This window comes from Parasteatoda tepidariorum, chromosome 1 (genome assembly GCF_043381705.1).
Source record: "Parasteatoda tepidariorum isolate YZ-2023 chromosome 1, CAS_Ptep_4.0, whole genome shotgun sequence".
Taxonomy (NCBI): Eukaryota; Metazoa; Arthropoda; class Arachnida; order Araneae; family Theridiidae; genus Parasteatoda; species Parasteatoda tepidariorum.
The window spans coordinates 462571-482383 of NC_092204.1; the positions used below are offsets into that span (position 1 = coordinate 462571).

Here is a 19813-nt window from a genome sequence, read left to right on the forward strand (position 1 = left end):
GAACGAAAGTTATTCAGGGTGATTCGTTGTTTTTTTTTGCGGACTGTACATTGCATATTTAAAATGAGTGATTTTTCAACTAGCTTTTATAAGATGGAAAATGTTATAAACCATATTAATCCGACCATTCCAACAGCAAGTAGAAGACAATTTAAATTTAAAGAAGCTATTTAATTGAAAATTAATATCAATAGCATTAAGATTAAAATTAAAGTAATTTTCAGTCATTATAATAGTAATCATTAACTTAAATTTCTGTCCAATTTGAGAAGTTTACATCTGACACTGAAGTAAAAAATTTCAAATTAATTATATATCATATTTCACAAGCAACTGCATAGAACTTTTTATTCAAATGTCAACTTCAAAATTCAGTCAAGTGTACATTTAAATTATAGACAAATTTACGGAATTTAGATAATTTGCAAATCAGTAATCATTTTTTGCTTCCGTGTGATTTACATCAGACAGCAACAATTTAATCCATTTAATTTGAACTTATAATAATCAGATTTTATAAAACAAATTGTTTCTCAATAGGTCATGATATACAATATGTTTTGTTTTATAAGATAGTTTTTCTAAGAAATTAAAGTTAATTTTTTTCCGACACCATGGAATTGCCCAGATGTAAAAACAAAAACAATTAACTCATCTAAACTAGGAAACCAAGTTATATAGGAATTCTTAATATATTCTAATAGGAAAAAAAAAATTTAAGAATTTTATTTATTTTTTGCTATAGAATATGTAACAAGAAATTTGACAATTTTTCCTTTAGAAATACTGAATATCTCTTAAAATAATAGTGCTAATTCGAAACATTGTCATTTAAACATTTGACTTATGATATTGATTTGAAGAAAATTATTTCAATAAATTTTATAAAGAGCACTGTTTGATAAAATACAGTATAAAATGGCTCTAAATGTAAATTAATATAACAATTTATTGGTTTCTAATTACCCGGAATTATTTTCTTTTGCTTAATGAAAATATACTAAATAGTACTTATCCAAGGTTGTTTTGGGTCTTTGCTATTTGGTACATTTTGTGCAAAAACTATTTAACACTTTAAAAAAAAAAAATTTAATTCATTAAAAGCGTTATTTTCTGCAAGCATTGTTTCCTCCACATCGATTCAAAATGATATATTAAAAGAATAACATTGTAAATGAAATAGTACACTTATTATATTGACATTAATATTGACACTTTTCTTGTACCTGAGCTACACTTTAGCTGAGAAAAAAAACACTGACCTGAAAATTTTAAGATATTTACTCGAAAACCTGGAAAAATCAGGGAAATTTGAAACCTGATTTGAGTGGCCAAAACTCACAATATTATGGTATTCAGTAATTACTGTTATGAATGTATTTTATATGATATCGTATTTGATAATCATAGTTATCAGTAATGATCACAATATTTGATACACCTATGGGTATTATTAGTAGCCTACTGTATTAACCAAAATCTGACATTTATTTCTTTGCATCAGTCATCACATAACCGATAAGTATCAAATCAGACATACATTTTTTATTAACCTTTTGCAAATGGCCAAGTAAAGAAGGGATCATGTCAGAAAAATGTTTATTTATAAAAAAATTTAAAACATAATATATACATATAGAGTTTTTACTAAGAGATTTTTAAAGCAAGTGGTGTTTTGAGGGCACTCCGAGACAATCTCATTTTACCATCGACGGGATCTCGTCCAAAGTACTTGACTAAAATTTCTTGATCCACTTCAAGTCCCAAAGCACTTGAATGTTTTATCTGAAAATAATAACAAAAAGTTTCAAGAAATAGACACTACAAAGAGCACTTAAACAAAGGAAGAGCTTTAGATCAATAATACTCTTTAGATAAATGAAATTAATCATGACTTACTAGTAACATTACTTTATTATTTTTAACAATCCCTCAGAACACAGTTTGGCAGAGTGAAATGTCCAAAAAAAAAAAGCCTGAATCATTGCAAACTAAATGCCAAACATAATAGTCTAAAGGAGAAAATTATTCTTTGAATTTTAAAAATATAAATCAGGAAATATTGAGGCCCCAGATTGCGGCTCCTCATATTTTGAAGTTCAAAAACTCTGTTAAAACAAATAAATTGATTACACAGTCCAATCACATTAATGGGATCTACTTTCGACGTGAAATCATAGAAGTAATTGCTGTGAAGTGTATCCGTGAAATATGCCAATATCCGTGAAATATGCCAAAATAGATATCCTCCGGAAAACTGAATTTTAACACTAGCAATTTGCTTTGGTCTAGAACAGCGGTTACCAACTGGCGGGCCGCATCCGACCATCTGAAGCCTTTTTTGTGATTCGCAAACCAAAATATATTAGTTATCATTTTTTTTGCTGACAATTTTCATAAAAAATCTATATGGGTTTTAAATACTTTTAAGTTTTATATCTTAACAATTTGATATATGATGCACATTCATTGTTTAATACATAGGTGCACATTAAAGTTATTGTAGCCAGAATGTTTTAATATGCAATTAAATATTTTTAAAAATCTACTTCTTATTTTAATTTGTTATTCAATACTTTTGTTTCGTACAACTTGATAAAAATCTGACAGTAATATTTAATGTTCCTTCAAACATAAAAGAATCCTATATAAAATTTTGATAAAGTTGCGGCCTGCCATTTGACTGGTGTGTTTAATTGTGGCCTCCGGTCTCATGTAAGTTGGAAACTCCCGCTCTAGAAGAACTCAGAAAAGGTTTTTTCATTTCTGCATTAACTTAGGAGGATGCACGCCTCAGATACAAACACAAAAACCTGTGGGGGGGGTCTCCCCACAAGTTTTAGTTAAAACTTTTGTTTACCGTAATATTTGAAGGGGAAATTATTATAATATTCAAGCTTTTAAAACTTATTCACACACCAAATCTATTCTCACAAAAAGCCAAAAAAATAACAGTACCTAACTCTATAAAGTTTTTTTCTTTAATTTTTGTTTAATCATGCAGTTAATGTTTCTTTGTCCTTATTATGAGGGCAAATGTAACAACATCCAACATTCGATTTCAAAATTAGCAAATGGCGACAAAAAAAGGGTATTCTTACTAGAATGAAACAGGTAAGAATACTGTCTCAGGGATGAGAGTAGTCAGAAAGTAAAAAAGAGGAAATCCAAGAAAGAATATATATATACAAAAATTTAAAAAAAAAGAAAAGTGAGATTTTTAAACTTGTAAACCATGTGATTATAAATCCCGATGATTAATTTTTTTAAATTGTATAAATACATGAATATGAATCACATGCATTTAAATTGNTTTTTTTTATGTACATAATCTGCAGTATTATAAAGAAGAGTAAACCGAGGAACATAAACGAGGCTTCATTAGACGAAGACATTAATTTTTTGATGTGCATTAATTTGTAGAAGTTACATGTTAACAGGACTTAACGGAGGTACAAGGTCAACCATTCAACCCCAGTTTCCAATAGGAAGTTAGAAAAGAGCTGTGTTCAAATTCAGAGAGGGTCGTTATATTAAAAGTTGACCTTTTTTAAGGTCGTTATAGCAAGAGTAAAATAACATTATCTTTTATGGATGTGAATTGGGACTCCTTCACAGGGTCAATATATCATGTTGGTCGTTCTATTACAGGGTCGTTATAACACGAGTCGACTGTATATACAAAAATTTGACAAAAAAAAAAGTGTGAGTTTTAAACTTGTAAACCATGCGATTATAAATCCCGATTATTAATTTTAAAATTTTATGAATATATGAATCACATGCGTGATTTTAAATTGAGAGAAAATGAATCCTAATATGAGGCTTTCAAATCACCTGAATATGAAACTCTATATTGAATTTAAAAAATGCAAAAATACAAATCATGATGCTTAATTTTTAGATCATGTAAGTATGAATCACAATGCATAATTTTTAAATTGCACGAATACGAATCCCAATGTCTAATTTTTAAAGCACGTACAAATAAGAAAATCGATGTTTAATATTACCGCCGCAAAAACGAATCATGACATTGGATTTTAAGCTCGTGTGAATACAAATCGCTACATAGGATTTCAAAAGCGCGTAAATACAAATCGCCATATTGGATTTTTAAATCTCTTAAATAAGAATCGCAATGTACGATATTTACATCACCTGAATAAGAATCACAACGTTCAACTTTTAAAAAAGGTAAATACGAAAATCGATGTTTGATAATAAAATCGCGATTTTAGAATGCATAAATACAAAACACGATATTGGATTTTTAAATCATAATGTACGATATTTAAATAGCATAAATAAGAATAGCAATGCGCAGCTTTAAAATCAGGTAAATACGAAAATTGATGATTGATATTAAAATCGATTTACTAAGAATCGAGATATTTGCAGAGTCTGGGCTTGGAATTTCTAAAAGGCTTGTTTATATTGTTTTTGCTTAGACATAATAAATAAAAATTTACAAGATCAATTGATTGAGCAAATAAATATTTTCAACGCTATTTTTTTTTGTTTGTTTGCTTTCACCCCAGAAAACAGGAAGCAGCGACGTCTGAATTACAAAAATACGAGCTACCCAGAGGACAAATAAAAATATGGAAAATCTTATTTTCTGTGCATAAAAGCGGAGAAAATAACTAAAATAATTAAAAAAGCGGAAAGGTTAACAGCTGGGACATAGTTTGAAATTTATGTTTATCTTTGAAAATCGTAAATAAATATAATTATTTTATTTCAACCACAGAATTTTTAAAAAAAAAGAGGGATATATATTTTTAAAAAAAATCCGAAACTTTTAGACAATCAGAGTTTTTGGCTAAAATTTGAAAAAAGGCTGAAATTCTAAAGTCAAAAGCGAAAATGCACTAAAATCAAAAAAATCTCATCCCTGCATACAGGTCAACCAGTTTTATCCCAAGGAAATTATTTTTAGAAAAACTTCAGAGGGAGGAATGAGGATTTCAATATTTTTGCTCCACGTAAAATTAAATTCCTCATAAAATATTTTAACTTGTGCAAAAAAAATTTCTGGGGAAATTGGCAGGAAAAAAAAGTGGAAATCTGCAGAAGAATCACATCCCTGTGTTTACAACATATTTCAAGGCTGTCTTTAAGTTGATTTCAGAAAATCTGTGTTTTTTAGTTTTACAATAAATAGAAGCAGACGACGCCTGGTGGCTGAGTAGTAGCGCTTCACGTTTCCGTGCCACAGGTGTGGGGTTCGATGTTCGAGCTGGGTAAGGTCAACTCGTCCTTTCAGTGGGCCGATAAATGAGCACTGAGCATGCTCGGGAACTAAACACTGGGGGTTCCGCGTTCGGCTGACCATCTGACCGGAACATCTGCTCCTGCACGCCAGAGTGCAAGGTCAAGAAAACTGATATGGGCACAGTAGAACTTGGCCCTCTAAGGGCTGTCGCGCCACTGAGTTTAGTTTAAAGAAACAGACCAGAAAAAAACTTAAATTAATTTTTTTTAAATAAAAACCAAATTAATAATCTTTTCTTCAAACACAACATAACAATATAACAAAATTCTATGTTTGACATGTAATAATTTTTAGGTTTAAAAATTAGAATGTAAATAAAATATCTGAAGTTCTATTTAATTTGCTCTAGATATATTAAATGGCAATGAAGTATAGAGAAACTAACCTTATAAGTGAAATTAAGAGAAAAGTCATTCTTAGGAATGATTAGATCAGTCTTTTAAGATATAATAATGAAACATAATTACTTTTTTGTGGTCCAACATGGAATTTTTTATGAAAGTGGGCTTCATGTTAGGATGTAAAGTTACCATGACACCAGAATCTCTGAAAATATCAATTACAATAGAATAAGCACACCCATCAAATAAATAAGCAAATATTTTAATTGATGAGGAATTAGAAGAGAGGATTGGGGAAGGAGAGGATTAAATAGGAGAAATTTTTTAACTAATTATCAGTCTACTGAAAACAAACAAATTTTGAAAAATTAAAGCTTGGAAATACAGGTTTAAGACAATTTAAAGTGAGCAAGAATCTGTGATGAATCAACAAAATGTTGAGTCATCAAATGAGAGTGCAATAGTCTTACCGAACCCAGCTCAGTAGACGCACCTACAGGATCCAAAGTATTTTATCAAACATGTAAAATTATTGGCACTTTTAAACGCTACAGACTGAATGTAAGCCAAAATGGATTGCGGTTGAATAAATTGTTTAAACATTGAACAGAACAATGTGAAAAGCACGCTTTAGCATAATACATAGGGAAAATTGACATGTTAAAGAAAAAATTCTCATCTTGAAAAGGGAAAATTAAGCATTTTTTAAAAATAACCAATAAAATAAGTACCTTTAAGAGCTTTTCAAAAACACTACACACCATAATTTTGGAAATACAGGCTTAAGACAATTTTAAAAAATGAAATAATGCCTCGAGTAAAAACAAGAAATTGTGATGCAACAAAATGAATGGTTTCTTGAAAGATAAAATTGTAGTTAAGTATTGTCTTAACGCTAGCGATTTTCAAATGCAAAATTCTCACTATTAAAGTGGTCTTATACTTCTAATAATTTGCAATTGAAAATCATATAATAGACAAAAAATAAGTGAAAAATACAAAATATTATTAATACAGTCGGACCTCCATTTAACAAAGTCGCTAAATCCCGATAATGAGTTTGTTATATGGAAAGTTCGTTACATAGAAAATCACCTTTTGCAATACCTAAATAACACAAAACAGGTTGTTTTAAATTAATAAACACTACACATAATTAAAATAGCAATTGATACACCTTTACCTGGTAAACTAATATTTACTAATTGTTTTATAAATCTTAGTCATTAAAGAAATCTGAATGAAAGGCAAGAACAGAGCAAAACATTATCCAGTGTTACACTATCACACTAAATACATTTTCAACAAAAAAAGAGCTAAATTTATGTTTAAAATTACAGTTGCATTTATTGTAAAAGTAATTTTAAACATACATTACCAAACACATTCTTAAGTTTAATTGCTACTGATAAAATCCGTTAATTTTGTCAGAGTTTTTCGCTTGAAATACAAACAAAAAAGGAAAGGAATTTTACTGCTTTCTCTAAAAGTAAGTGGCTTTGAAAATCAATTTCCCCCATAAAATGTGTCAAAAAATTTGAAATATTCTGAAATATTGTGGGAGATAGGACAAATGGATCTCAAAGAAAAGTTCGTTAAATAGAAAATTCACTTCACTATTNATATGTATAGATATATATAAATGTGCAAAATGGAAGTAAGTTAAATAGAAGGGGGAATGTAATTCCATTTTTAACACTTTTGATACAAGCATATTATTTAGCTTTCCACACAATATCCTGTGTGTACAATTGCTTCATTTGGCTCTACACACAGAGCAAAAGCTTACCTTATTTTTAAAAATAAGTTGTGCTATAATTTTACAATGCTTGAAAAATTTCCAAATATATTGTCTGCATCACTTAAATACGAGAATCTAAACATCAGCTTACCGACGTGCAATGTGCACCCTTCAGAGGTGTCACTTTAGCGGAGCTGTAATTAAAGAACTGAAGTGCTCTTTGAAGAACCATAATTAAGCGCATTGTTCTATTTTTTAAGAGCCATGGTTGAAATGCAAGATAATTTTGACCTTAGACGGAGGATGAGAGCCTCAATTTCCATACCATAAAAATAAAAAACTTTCAGCACAACAGATACATCTTGCATGCCACTTTTTTAAGTCGGCTGCTCGGATATATCAGAATTGGAGATAAAAATCAGGACACGTGATTGACAAAAGAAGTAATTATCCGAAATTTTTTCATTTTCTTTTTATGCATACCTGACAATTTTATGCACAATCTTTTAAATGATAGCCATTTTGGAATTACTTTTTCCAAAACAATGGTTCTGCGGAAGAACCACATGTCTGCAGCAAGTTTTTTTTCTTTCTTTCTTATTAAGTAGGATGATTATTTATGAAATTAATTACAGAACAACTTACTTAACTTCGACAATCTTTGCAGAATAAATAGCTCCATATTCAAACTCAGGAACCATCTGCAAAAAGAATTGATTTTTTTTTTCTTTAAATTGGGAAAAAATTTTAATGGAAGAAAACTATAGAAAAATGAATATATAAAGGAAAAAATTCATTATTTGCACTGAAAGTTAATTGAATATCCATTATAGTTAACACAAGAGAGTTTAGAAGTAACCTTCGATTTCTTCTTATTTTCAACTTTAAAATCAATTTTGCAATTAAAAATTGCCTACAGGGTTGCTTTTGATTTTCTGAAAAGTTGCTTGCAACAAATTACCACTTTTAGTTGTTTCTTTTAGCATTAGGCAACTATGAAAACTTCATTGCATTTATTCTATTCTATCACTTTGGTTGATCCATTTTCTATTATTCCCAGGATTAGAGGTCAATAGGTATCAGCTGAGGAAAATGAAATTGCAGCAGCTTCTCTTTGAATTCAAGAAGTATAATTATAATATAATCAGTATTCAGGTTGAGTGTTTTGTTTGCAACTGTAATTATAGTGGTTATCCAATTTTTTCCTTGCATAGTTTAATCAACAGCACAATTCAGGGTTAACTGGTTAAAAAAATTTTAGTGTGGTTTAAACTATGTTAAAAGCATAATGCTTTTGTTAAAAAAAAATTAAAAAAACAAGCCTGTTTTTAAAAAAAAGAATTCTAAAAAAGTTATTATATACGCTTTATAAAAAAAAATTCTTTTTGAATATTGAAAACAGAAAAAAAAACAAATGAAGTTTCCTAACATTTTTGAATTTTATTTCTAATGGAAATTCATATAAGACATAAATCTCAAATGTTTACAAAGAATTATTTTTGATAATAATACCTAAGTAAAATAACTTAGTGCATTGAGATAAAAAGCAGTTCACAGCACAAAAATAACGGTGGGGTGAGATCTCTTCAACAACTCATTCTGAGACGTGTTCTCATTCGGAGGTCCTCTAACATGGTCACAAAAGGACAATTATTGTTGAGGTGGTCTGATGGAAGATGTAAAGCCCTGAATGCATAGATTAAGTAGCATTTCTACAAGTATCTTGTGACAGCAATATGGAGTTTCTATTCTTAAATGCTGCTTTTTATTGATCATTCTTGAAGTGAAGATAACATAAATATTTACTATTTATTCTTTCAATTTTTTTTCCTTTCTTTGAAATTATGTTTTATTTTTATTCTACTCAGTGACAACATTATCTTAACTTAAAACTTTCTCATTTCATCTTACATAATTTGCTATAACTTTTTTTTCTTGACTCTTTGAAATTTTTTGTAGTTGGTTTTTTAATGAGGCTCAAAGGGTGGTCCATGTAATTTGGGGATTTAAGCTATTTTGGACATTATTATCTGTGTTCAAAGAAAAGCTTTTTTTCACAACAGTTCAAATCTTTTATTTCGTAATCGATACCCATTGTTATATTTTGCCTTTTATAATAAAAAATTACTAATACTTTTAAGTATAATTAGTTACATTTAAAATGAAGTCTTAATTAAAATTTTAGATGCAAATAACAAAATCGAAAATCATTATATTATAAAAGCGCAATTTAATTTTGAAAATGCTAAATTAAATAAAAATGTGGTAGTCAATAAAAATATAAAATGAAACTTTTCCCTTTCAAATGCACAAGTAATAGAGCTGTTTTATTTATCTGCTTTTATGTTTTTTTCTTATATTTTTTTAAACAGCTATCATCTAAAATTTAAGCCCAAAAAAAAATTGCACTCAGTGACTTTGTATTTGCAAATTTATCGCCTGCGCAGGCGAAATGGAATAGTACCTATAGAACATATACAGGGTGCGTAGCCAAATCTTTGAATCAAAAATAAGCACTTTTTAAAAATTTTTCAAGCACTTTACAAAAATTTTCAAGCACTCAAAAATTTTTTTATTAAATCAATGATGTTATTGAAAAACAAAAACTTTTTATAAACAGTTTTAGCGTTAAAAAAAAACCAAAAAGAAACGGGCGTAAATCGAAACAATCAGTACTTTCCCACATCACCGAGTGAATTCAACTTGACCCTGAATTCAGAACAAAAGTACCCTTACCCCCTGCGTCAAAAAAAGTGTTAGAAGTAAAATAAAATAAACAAGAACAAAATTAAAATAAATTAAAAAGAAAAAAATTTCATAAGTATCTGATATTCGCTATCCGAATTAGAGCACTCGGGTTTCGGTTTCAAGTGTGCGCGCATGCGCAAGTCATAACGTGGGTACGACATGAAGCCCGCGTGAATAATTACGTAGCAAACTCCCCATTTTTCATGAAATGCATGGGATCCACCAGATATCACTGAAGGGGAAAAAAAATTATTCGAAAAAAAAAGCACTTTTTAAAAACTCCAGCTGAAAACAGCACCTTTAAAAGCTTTTAAAAACGAAATCCCCAAAAAGCACCTTTAAGTACTTTTTACAAACGCTACGCGCCCTGATATAAATATTAAACCAAAAAAAAAAAATAATAAAACTCACTTAAACAGCATTAATAGTTTCAGAAAAATTCCACATTTTATCAAAACAAAATTAACTGATCTTTAATTGTATTATCTAACCAATATTACAAAAATAAGAGTTAAAGCTATTTAATTCATATAGATTTGCTATGATTGAGATATATTATTTGAGTATTTATAATATTTTATTTTAACATTTTATATTTTATTGCGAATATTTTATTTTAACATTTTATATTTTATCGTGAATATTTTATTAAACTTTAAAATATTGCAAGTCAAGAAAATAGAAACAGCTTACTTTGTCGAGTAGAAGTTTATCAACAATTTCTTTCGCCTCTTGCATGGCTTGAGAATTTGGAGCAAAAACAGAAAACAAACCCTCCTCTTTATGTGTTAGTTGTACACCTTTAAATATAAATAAAAAAAAAATTATTTTAAATTGAATGATGAACATACTAAAGAGAGATGGGAAAATAAAAGTACTACCTGTTCGAGAATGAATCTTTTTTAAATTCATTCCTCCTGATCCAATGAATTGGCCAAGTTTGTGGAGAGGTACTTCTAAAGTTTCTTGTGTAAGAAAAAAAAATATTATTTATCCAAAAAAGATGTGCTACAGATGAATAGAGTACAAATAAAGTAAAAATAAAACAATGTGTTTGTATGTGTGTCTCTCTCTTATAATTCCAAAAGCACTGTGAAATTTCGACAGTAAGTGAAATTTTATCTTCCCAAACACCGTTCAAAAATTTTAATTAGATTGCTCAGAAAAAACACTTGAAAAATGGAATTGCTTAAACATTAAAACATTAGCCATTGTTATAAATTAGGCAAATTTTTTCAAATGTTCAAAGGATCATTATTAATAATAAAACGATAAGATAATACTGTTTGCCATCTTAAAATTCTTTTTAATACAAAAAATACTTTTTTAATGTTTAATTATTTTTTTCCCTACGTCAAGTATGATCAATCATAAACATGAATGGGGATTATTTCTAAAGTTATCTCAACCCATGCATTTATTTTGTTTACTATTAGGCATTTCAAAGGTGTTTCTCATCATCATTGTTGGCCAGACAGCCTAATGTGGGCCAATGACTTCTTCTGAAGATTTCTCCATAACTGTATTTGATTTATCTTTGATCTTCAACTCTTTTCATTAATTGGAAGAATATCAGCCCATCATTCCCCACTTTCATGTTCCAATGAGTCAAAAAAGCAATATCTTATTTATTGTATTGTCATCACTCATTCGAATCACGTAGGCCATCCAATTTATTCTATTTATTTTTATGTGTTTAATAATATTAAGTTGTTTATAAATCTCGTACATTTCAATGTCAAATCTCCTTCTCCAGTTATTGTTTTCATTTACACCACCAAGTATACTCGGCAAAATCAGCCTCTCAATTATTGCAATACAATTTTCCTCCAGTTTTGTCAATGTTCAGGCCTGAAAGGTGCTTCTATAAAATTGAATATTTCAAAATCAATGGTAATTGAAATTTTTAAAAAAAAAGTTTTGTACTAAAAATCAAAAGTGATGAAGAAAAGGTGCTTATTTGTTTCAGGAAACCATAGAAAACCACAAAACTATTATTGACTAATTAATTTCAGTACTTAGTACTACTGGTATGCAAAAGGTGCTATTTTAATTGATACCAAATGTACAAATAGTGTATTTAATATAGGTATTGTTATAATTAGTTTTTTATGACCCTGAAAGGGATAAATACTGATACTCTATCGTGTCAAATTTTGACAATCAGAATTTGATTAAGTAATAACAATGTGTCAAATGTTACTGAATAAAGTTAATCTATATTTTGATGGGATGAACGTTTCAATAACTGTTTTAATTAATACAATGTAAAGCCATCGGAAAGTACAAATAACAATTAGATAAAAAATTTAATTATTTAAAAAAAACTTTTAACTATGACAGTGTATGCATTCCGTATTGTACAAGACTTCATAGCCTTGATTAATACTATTTAATGATTATTGTACTTTGTAAGAAGGACTGTGTATTGACTTACTGCAATAATATTTGATACTTAAATAAATAAAAAACAGAAATCTGAGGGTTTTCTTATGCACGAGAAGAATTTTTTTGAAATCTTTAATTTAAATAATACCTATAACTGGCCAAGATTTTTTCTTTTCTTCCCTAGGTTTAGATATTGCTTGATTCATAATATTCAGAATTTTACTCCAGCTATCTGAAAAATATTAATAATAAAAAACAGATAAATCAGTAGATTGATTAATTGCATACAAGTTAAATATAACTATATTTTATTATTACTTTCATTTCAAACAATCTAGCACAGAAGTTTAATTATATTCTTCATTAAAAATATTTTTAAAAAAAGGGATTAACAAAGCAGTTTAGAACATTCAGAGACTGCAGTTAGAAATTCTTCAGTATGTGACAGTCAAATTACTATAATAAAAGTCAATTTGATTCTCAATAAAAATTAAAAAGTAAATGATTTTTGTTAATTCATAAATATGAGGTAAATAATTTCAGTCAGATTGCTTAAGTCAGTTAAGTCAATTGCTTAATTGGCCATAATGTAAAATTAAAGTTCATTTCATCTTTCTAGAGAAGTAACATACCTTTTGTATGACTCATTAAGTGTCAATTGTATGGATGTTGTGATATCACTGCCATACGTCAAGAGGCTTACTTTTTCGTTCCCTTGGTGCCTCACCTGTTTTTTTCTTCCTCATGGTCAATTGTAAATATTCATCATCAAAATTAATTATTCATGAAACTGTCTTATTGCTTCTGTCCTGAAATAACTCTAGCCCTGACAAAAAGTGAAAAACCCTCAAATTTTGGTGGTTTAATTTAGATACTATGCATGTTTAACGTAAATTTTTAAACTAAGATTTTTCATTAAATTATCTACCAAGGAAGAATACCACATCTTTATAGTAACTAATTTAAAAAAAAACCTAGTTCTTATAAGAATCGCGAGACTGGATTTTAAGAATGTGAAAATATAAATTTCGATATTGGATTTTTAAATTGCATAAAAACGAATCACGATGCATAATTGTTAGATCACATGAATACGGACTGCAATATCGGCCTTTAAAAAAGCATGAATAGGATTTTAAACTCACATGAATAGCGACATAGGATTTTAAACTCACAAAATCAATGATTGATATAAAACTCATATAAATTATGAATTGCATTATTAGTGGATTCCAGCGTAGCTTCAAATGTTAAAAATCCAGAGGGGAAAAAATAATCAAATTGACGAAAAAATTACATGTTTGAAAATGCCCTGTTAAAATGTTCATCATCCCTACAAGTTTTTAATCTATTGTATTAAGCGACTGGCATCTACTCTATCTGCACACACACTGAAAATAGGAAGCTTGTTCAAGCATACATTATGTGGTCATTTGTTTTAACAAAAATTATGAGGATTATAAAAAGTTTAAAAAAATTATATCAAAGAATATAAGTAATCTCACTGTATTCAGAGTTAAAGATATTTTCCCAGAGTTGTAATTCAGATGGCCATTTTTCAACTTGCACAAATTAAAATAACGATCTGAGTGAAAATTAAAGCTTGAAATCAAAGTTACATGGCTATTTGGTCAAGCAATAAATTTGTATATTGATTAGCATGGCGATAACTATTTCCCAACTTTTATCTTGTCCAGGATTATAACAAAAATAACTGTTTAACTAACACATTACATGGTTTCCTTCAGAATATTGTAATTCAATAAGAGCTCAATTAAGCTACTTCAAACACTGAATATAAGATATCATATTATTTAGCGGACATTACGGCACAACACTTTTTTAGACAGGGTGTGCCTCAATTTTTCATCTTCACAAGGTTTGCAGCCTTATAAAATCAAAAACAGGCATGACACTTCAAAAATGAATGTTTTTCTTACGAGGGTCCCTTTCTGGCTTTTTTAGGTATTTCTATGATTCATTATTTTCACAATAATTGCATTAAATTTTGATACAATATATTTCAAAACAATATAGGGAAATGTGCATTTGCAAAAATAACTAAAGTGGCAGAAAATGAACAAAATGGCATTTCTAAATTTAATGTGTTCTGTTTTTATTTTACGCACTGTATATTGCGCTATAAATGTTTTCAAATTTTATTACTTAAAAAAATTATTTCATAAAAAACCATTAATGGTGTCATTCATTGTTATGGTTGCAGAAGCCAAATGAGTTTAGCTACTGAAGTCACAAATCTGCAGATTAAGGACTTTAACCCTTCAGATAACTGGAAACTCTAAATTAAACTCAGAAAATGAACCACCAATCATTATTTTATATTTTTTATATTTAATACTATATCTCAGCAATGAAATATTTTTACAACAAAATTATAAAACAATTATCCAAAAACAATTTCAAACTAAATATTATTATTTATTTTTTTTTCGTAATTTATTAAATATATTTTTGTATGTAACTTAACAACCAAAGATTCATTGAAAATAAAGTATGCTTACAGTTACTTTGTTAAACATTGTTAGAATATAGAATTAATAAACAACAAAATGTAAACATTTTAACAAATTGATTTAACAGTTTTTGAAAAATAACAAAAGAAATATTCATAATATGAAAATAATAAATTTTAATCGCAACTAACTTACATTTTTAATTCAAACATTTTTTTTGGTCAACATATTATTAAATAAATGTTAATGCTTTGCACCAAATTTTATATTATGAGCTCAAAATTATGTAGTTTTATTTGAGGGATACAATTTTCACCCGCTATCTTTTTATACACTGTATAAACATGTTATAATTAAATTCTGTAATTACCTGCAGCTAGGGAGAGTGACTCATCTATAATATTTAATGGAAGACCAGGTATTTTAACATCTAACTGAAAAGAAGAAAAAAATGGCTATTTTTTTTCATCAAGAAAGATAATTTCAATATCATCAGCTAATATACTAATAAAAACAACAGATTAACTTTTTCAACCGTAACTTTTAATTACAGATAACTGATATATGTAACTGAAATTTAAATATACATAACTGAAAGTCTCAGAATCAAGTACCACGCCACTATAAGTCCCGAAACAGCCTTAATACACCACTGAACTTCTTCAGCAAAAAGCAAAATCAACCATGTCAAACTTAAAAGTCCCACTAACTGTACAGAAAGGTTCACAAAGGCTACCTTCCCATACATTCCTTCAATAATTAATTAAGTACACTATAGCTTTAAATCTGCTAATAGCATTCTTTTTTATCAAGAAATTTAAATTTTTATAAGGCTAACAAAGTATTTTATGGAGAACAAAACATGACTATTCAAGCAAATTTAATAATGGAGCTTCAAGCCATTAAATTTGAGAATATATTTTTTTTGTTGGAAAGAATAAATTTTTACAAACAAATAAATTCTGCATACATTCACCCTTTAATAATAAAAAATATATTTAAAATAATGAATGTGAACACTTTTCTAAAAAAAATACAAATTCTATTTTTATCAATTTTGCATTTTTTTTACTGTTTTATTTGGTTAGAATGCTTTAATTTTAATCATTAAATTGCTCAGAAGATTGTTTATAGTATTCCTTTTGGTTAGCAATGTTTGTTCTGCAGTGGTTGCTAATCTTGAAAGAGGGCATCACATTCGGTTTCGAACAGTTCAGTTATTATTTCATTAATATAAAGTTTCTAATTAAATGCAAATTCTTGAATGGTGTTTAAATATCAAATGAAATTTATGCACATGCTCTGGAATGAGACAAATTTTTCTTAGAGTAAATTTTTTTCAGACCTTACGAGATTAAAAATGAATTTTCATAGTAACTATAAATTCCGCTTCCTTACAATTTTTAAACAGTTGTCAGAATATCAGTTGAATGGCCACAGAAAATATTTACTGATAACATCAGGGTTTCTACTAAAATCCGGAGAAAAAGAACTTTCTCTGTACGTATTCAAAACGTTATACACAAAGTATTATTAATTACTGTGCTTTTCTATGAGCTATACTGGGCTAACTACAGGAAAAATTTGGAGTAAAAAAGGAACCGCTGGACATACTTAAATAATGCTATAGAGCCTGGGATAGCCAGGTTTGTAGGGCACTGGGCCCACGTTCAAGAGGTCGTGGATTCGATCCCTGACAGCCAAAGACTCTCTGTGAAGCACGTTAAATCTGTTGAGTCACAAAGTACTCCATGTTTCCGTAACAAATCATACTTCTGGAGGTACTGATCCAGGAGTTTCCTCGTCTTCTGGATTATATTCAAAATGACAAGGCTACGGAGTTGAACATTAGTAGTCGTAAACCCAGAATTGGGTCGGCTGTTCAACGACGGTTATAAAAAAATAATAAATAATGCTATGATAAATGAAATAGTTTAATAAAGCTGAAATGATTTCCTTAAATATCCCATAGATTGCTCTTTCAGTGGTTACTATTTTTTAAGAGACAAAAATAAAAAAAATTTCCTGTAAAGAAAAACTAAAAATTCCCTGTTTATTTTGGTGATATTTAAATTCCCTGTATTTTGTCCTGCTCTCCCTGTGGAATGGCAACCCTAAACAACTATTAAGAAATTTGTAAGCACATTTCAAGTAAAGACTTAAAAAAAAAAAAAAATCTATGTTCACCTGAACAGCAGTAATGCCTTCTTCTGAACCAGATACTTTAAAATCCATATCACCAAGATAATCTTCCAAACCCTGAAATTTGAATTTCATTAATGAAAAATGACTTAACATTATTTTATTTCTAAGAATACAGGATAAGTTTCAAAGTTGCCTCAAAGCGGCATACTGACGAAAAAAACCCTAAAAGATTCGTGTGTGTTTGAAATATCTCAAGAGTTCAAAGGAGTGACCCCAATTATGCAAATCTCTTAATACAGAGTATAGTTAAAATTATGAAATCAGACACAAAATAGTTTCTCACTTTTCGTTCCAAGTATTTGGATGTATGACCATTAAAATAGGATGGGAAGCAACAATCTGGAAAACATGGTTCTAAAAGTTTATGCAGTAGAAAATTTGGGCACCTTTAACTTAATTTCTTTTTTTGTACATTTTTGTGTCTTATCTCACAACTTAAAATATCATTTGAATTTAATTTACATGTCTGAAGTCATCCCTTTAAGCTATTAAGACACACATGTTGTTTGTAAAAATTAGATTATTAGAGTAAAAGTGAATTTTTTTTAAGATATAGACAATTATTTGTTTGATCTGGACGTTTTTTAACTTAGTTGCCTCTCAGAGTGGAAGTCGTACAACTTTTCTATGGCAAGTAGATATCAAACTGAACCCTGAAAAATAATTTTTTAACTCTCCAAACAAGATCCAGTTTATTGCAAAAATATAGTCTAGACCAACCGTTGACTTTTGAAAGTCATTCATGTCCATCATGGCTTGAAATGAACAGTGGTCTGACCTTAAGAATTGGACTCACATCACGATAAAATAATTATCAGTGGTCCCCAGACCACAAAACGATGTAAAGTGTGTTTTTCTGTGTTGTCACAAAATAACAAATTTCCATAATGTACCTCACATTTATTGTGTTTTCATTTAAGATCATTTTTAACCAAAAATCTAATACTGGGTGCATAGCTCTCAAAAGGGTTTAAAAAATTAACCCCTTTTAAGTACTTTTTAAGCACTCAAAAAATACTTTTAATCAGTGTCCAAAAAAATCTAAATAAGGATCTGTGCAGTATTGAAAATTATTTTTTTTTGTTTAAAGTTCTTAACTTATAAACATAAAATCAATAAAATTCAAAAACGTTTTCAAAAACTTTGCATACATAAAATAACTAGCTTCTGATAAATATTGAAGAGAAAATTGTGAAGATCATGCATTTTTTGTAATTAAGAATGACAAATGACACAGCAAAGAAAACAATCTCTTGAAAGATCGAAAATTAAAAATAAGTACCTTTAAGCATTTTTTAAAATAAATGCTTTGCACCCTGTAATAAAGATATGCAAATGGACCAGAGAAAATATGTATATAGACCAGACTATAATATCTTTTAGTTACAAACAAATGACTAAAATTTTTACACCTGTCCTAAGTAGCTCTGTATCAAAGATTGTTTTTCAAATTTCAATAAATACTGAAGGTGGCATGCATAAAAATTACCAATATATCAGCCAATATAGCATATTTTTCTATGCTTGTGTTATCTTCAGTATTGTATGCAGTTATCAAGCCTATAGCAACACCAGCAACAGGAACTGATATGGGTACTCCAGCGTCCATCAGTGCTAATGATCCTCCACAGACAGTTGCCATCGAAGACGATCCTATAACATCAAATGACAGTTAAATAAACATGCTTTTTGAGCATTTATAAAATGTTTTTACAATTTGTTCATAAAAAAGAATTTTAAAAAAAGGAAAATAAATTAAAAGCTTGGCAGATTTAAAATCATTAAAAAAAAGTTTTTTTTTAACAGCACATAAATGCTTCTAAATCTTGTTTCGAAAAGAAAAAAAAAGTATTTCTGTTAGTTTCGTAAGTTTCTTTCCGAAATTTATTTGTTTTTATTTTATATAATCTTTATTATACTTAGAAATATTCCTGCTTTGAAAATTTTTATGTCATGTTAAAAGTTTAAAGAGTGTGGCTTTGGATCAAAGTGTGGAAAGTAATAAGATTTTTGAACTTGAACAACAAAAACCTTTCGAAAAAATTTTCAGAATAAAAAAAATTAAGAAAGGAATATTTTTGGGAGATAATGTGGACAAATTTTTACATATTTTCTTAAAAAGTTTATCATGAAAAGTACTTCGTTATTAAATTTGCATTTTGAACTTTTATCTTCACTTTGGTACATAAGTAGATTTAAACACAAATTTCCTTCTTCTGTGCCCTAAGGAAATGCCTGCAGATGTTATTTTTTAAACTGAGATGCATCAGTTAATTTAATATGTTTAAATCAAAAAGTTTCGAGCAATTTTCTAAGTAGTTTTTGTACTTTTTGAAAGAAAGCTCAAAACAATCAGGGGTTTTCCAGAAATTTCATTTTATACTATTAAACAAAATGAACAAACCCCTGGTCATTTTGAGCATTCTTTTAAAAATACAAAAACTACTTAGTAAATTGCTTGAAACTTTTAAATTAATATACTCAAATCTTTTTTCCTTAGTTGCCAAATACTATTCACTACAAATTTAAGAAAAATATTTTTAGATTTTTCCTCGGCGGGGGAGGGGGGCAGTATAAAAGAACTACCTTAAATACTTATATCTTACACAGTTTTTAAAAGAGGTTTTTTCTAAATTTT

The 19813-nt window shown here is 28.5% G+C and overlaps 1 protein-coding gene across 1 annotated transcript in view; it reads right to left on the reverse strand.

The window, feature by feature from the left end:
• Nucleotides 1-1582: 1582 nt before the first annotated feature.
• Nucleotides 1583-19813, reverse strand: part of LOC107447348 (polyribonucleotide nucleotidyltransferase 1) — a 40982-nt gene continuing 22751 nt past the window's right edge. The window contains exons 15-23 of the mRNA XM_043055759.2: nucleotides 18665-18828; nucleotides 17158-17229; nucleotides 15341-15404; nucleotides 12645-12728; nucleotides 10990-11073; nucleotides 10802-10908; nucleotides 8006-8061; nucleotides 5746-5824; nucleotides 1583-1785 (exon numbers count right to left, since the gene is read on the reverse strand). Coding sequence (XP_042911693.1) covers nucleotides 1648-1785; nucleotides 5746-5824; nucleotides 8006-8061; nucleotides 10802-10908; nucleotides 10990-11073; nucleotides 12645-12728; nucleotides 15341-15404; nucleotides 17158-17229; nucleotides 18665-18828 — 848 coding nt within the window. The 3' untranslated portion in view covers nucleotides 1583-1647. The remainder of the gene's footprint in view (nucleotides 1786-5745; nucleotides 5825-8005; nucleotides 8062-10801; nucleotides 10909-10989; nucleotides 11074-12644; nucleotides 12729-15340; nucleotides 15405-17157; nucleotides 17230-18664; nucleotides 18829-19813) is intronic.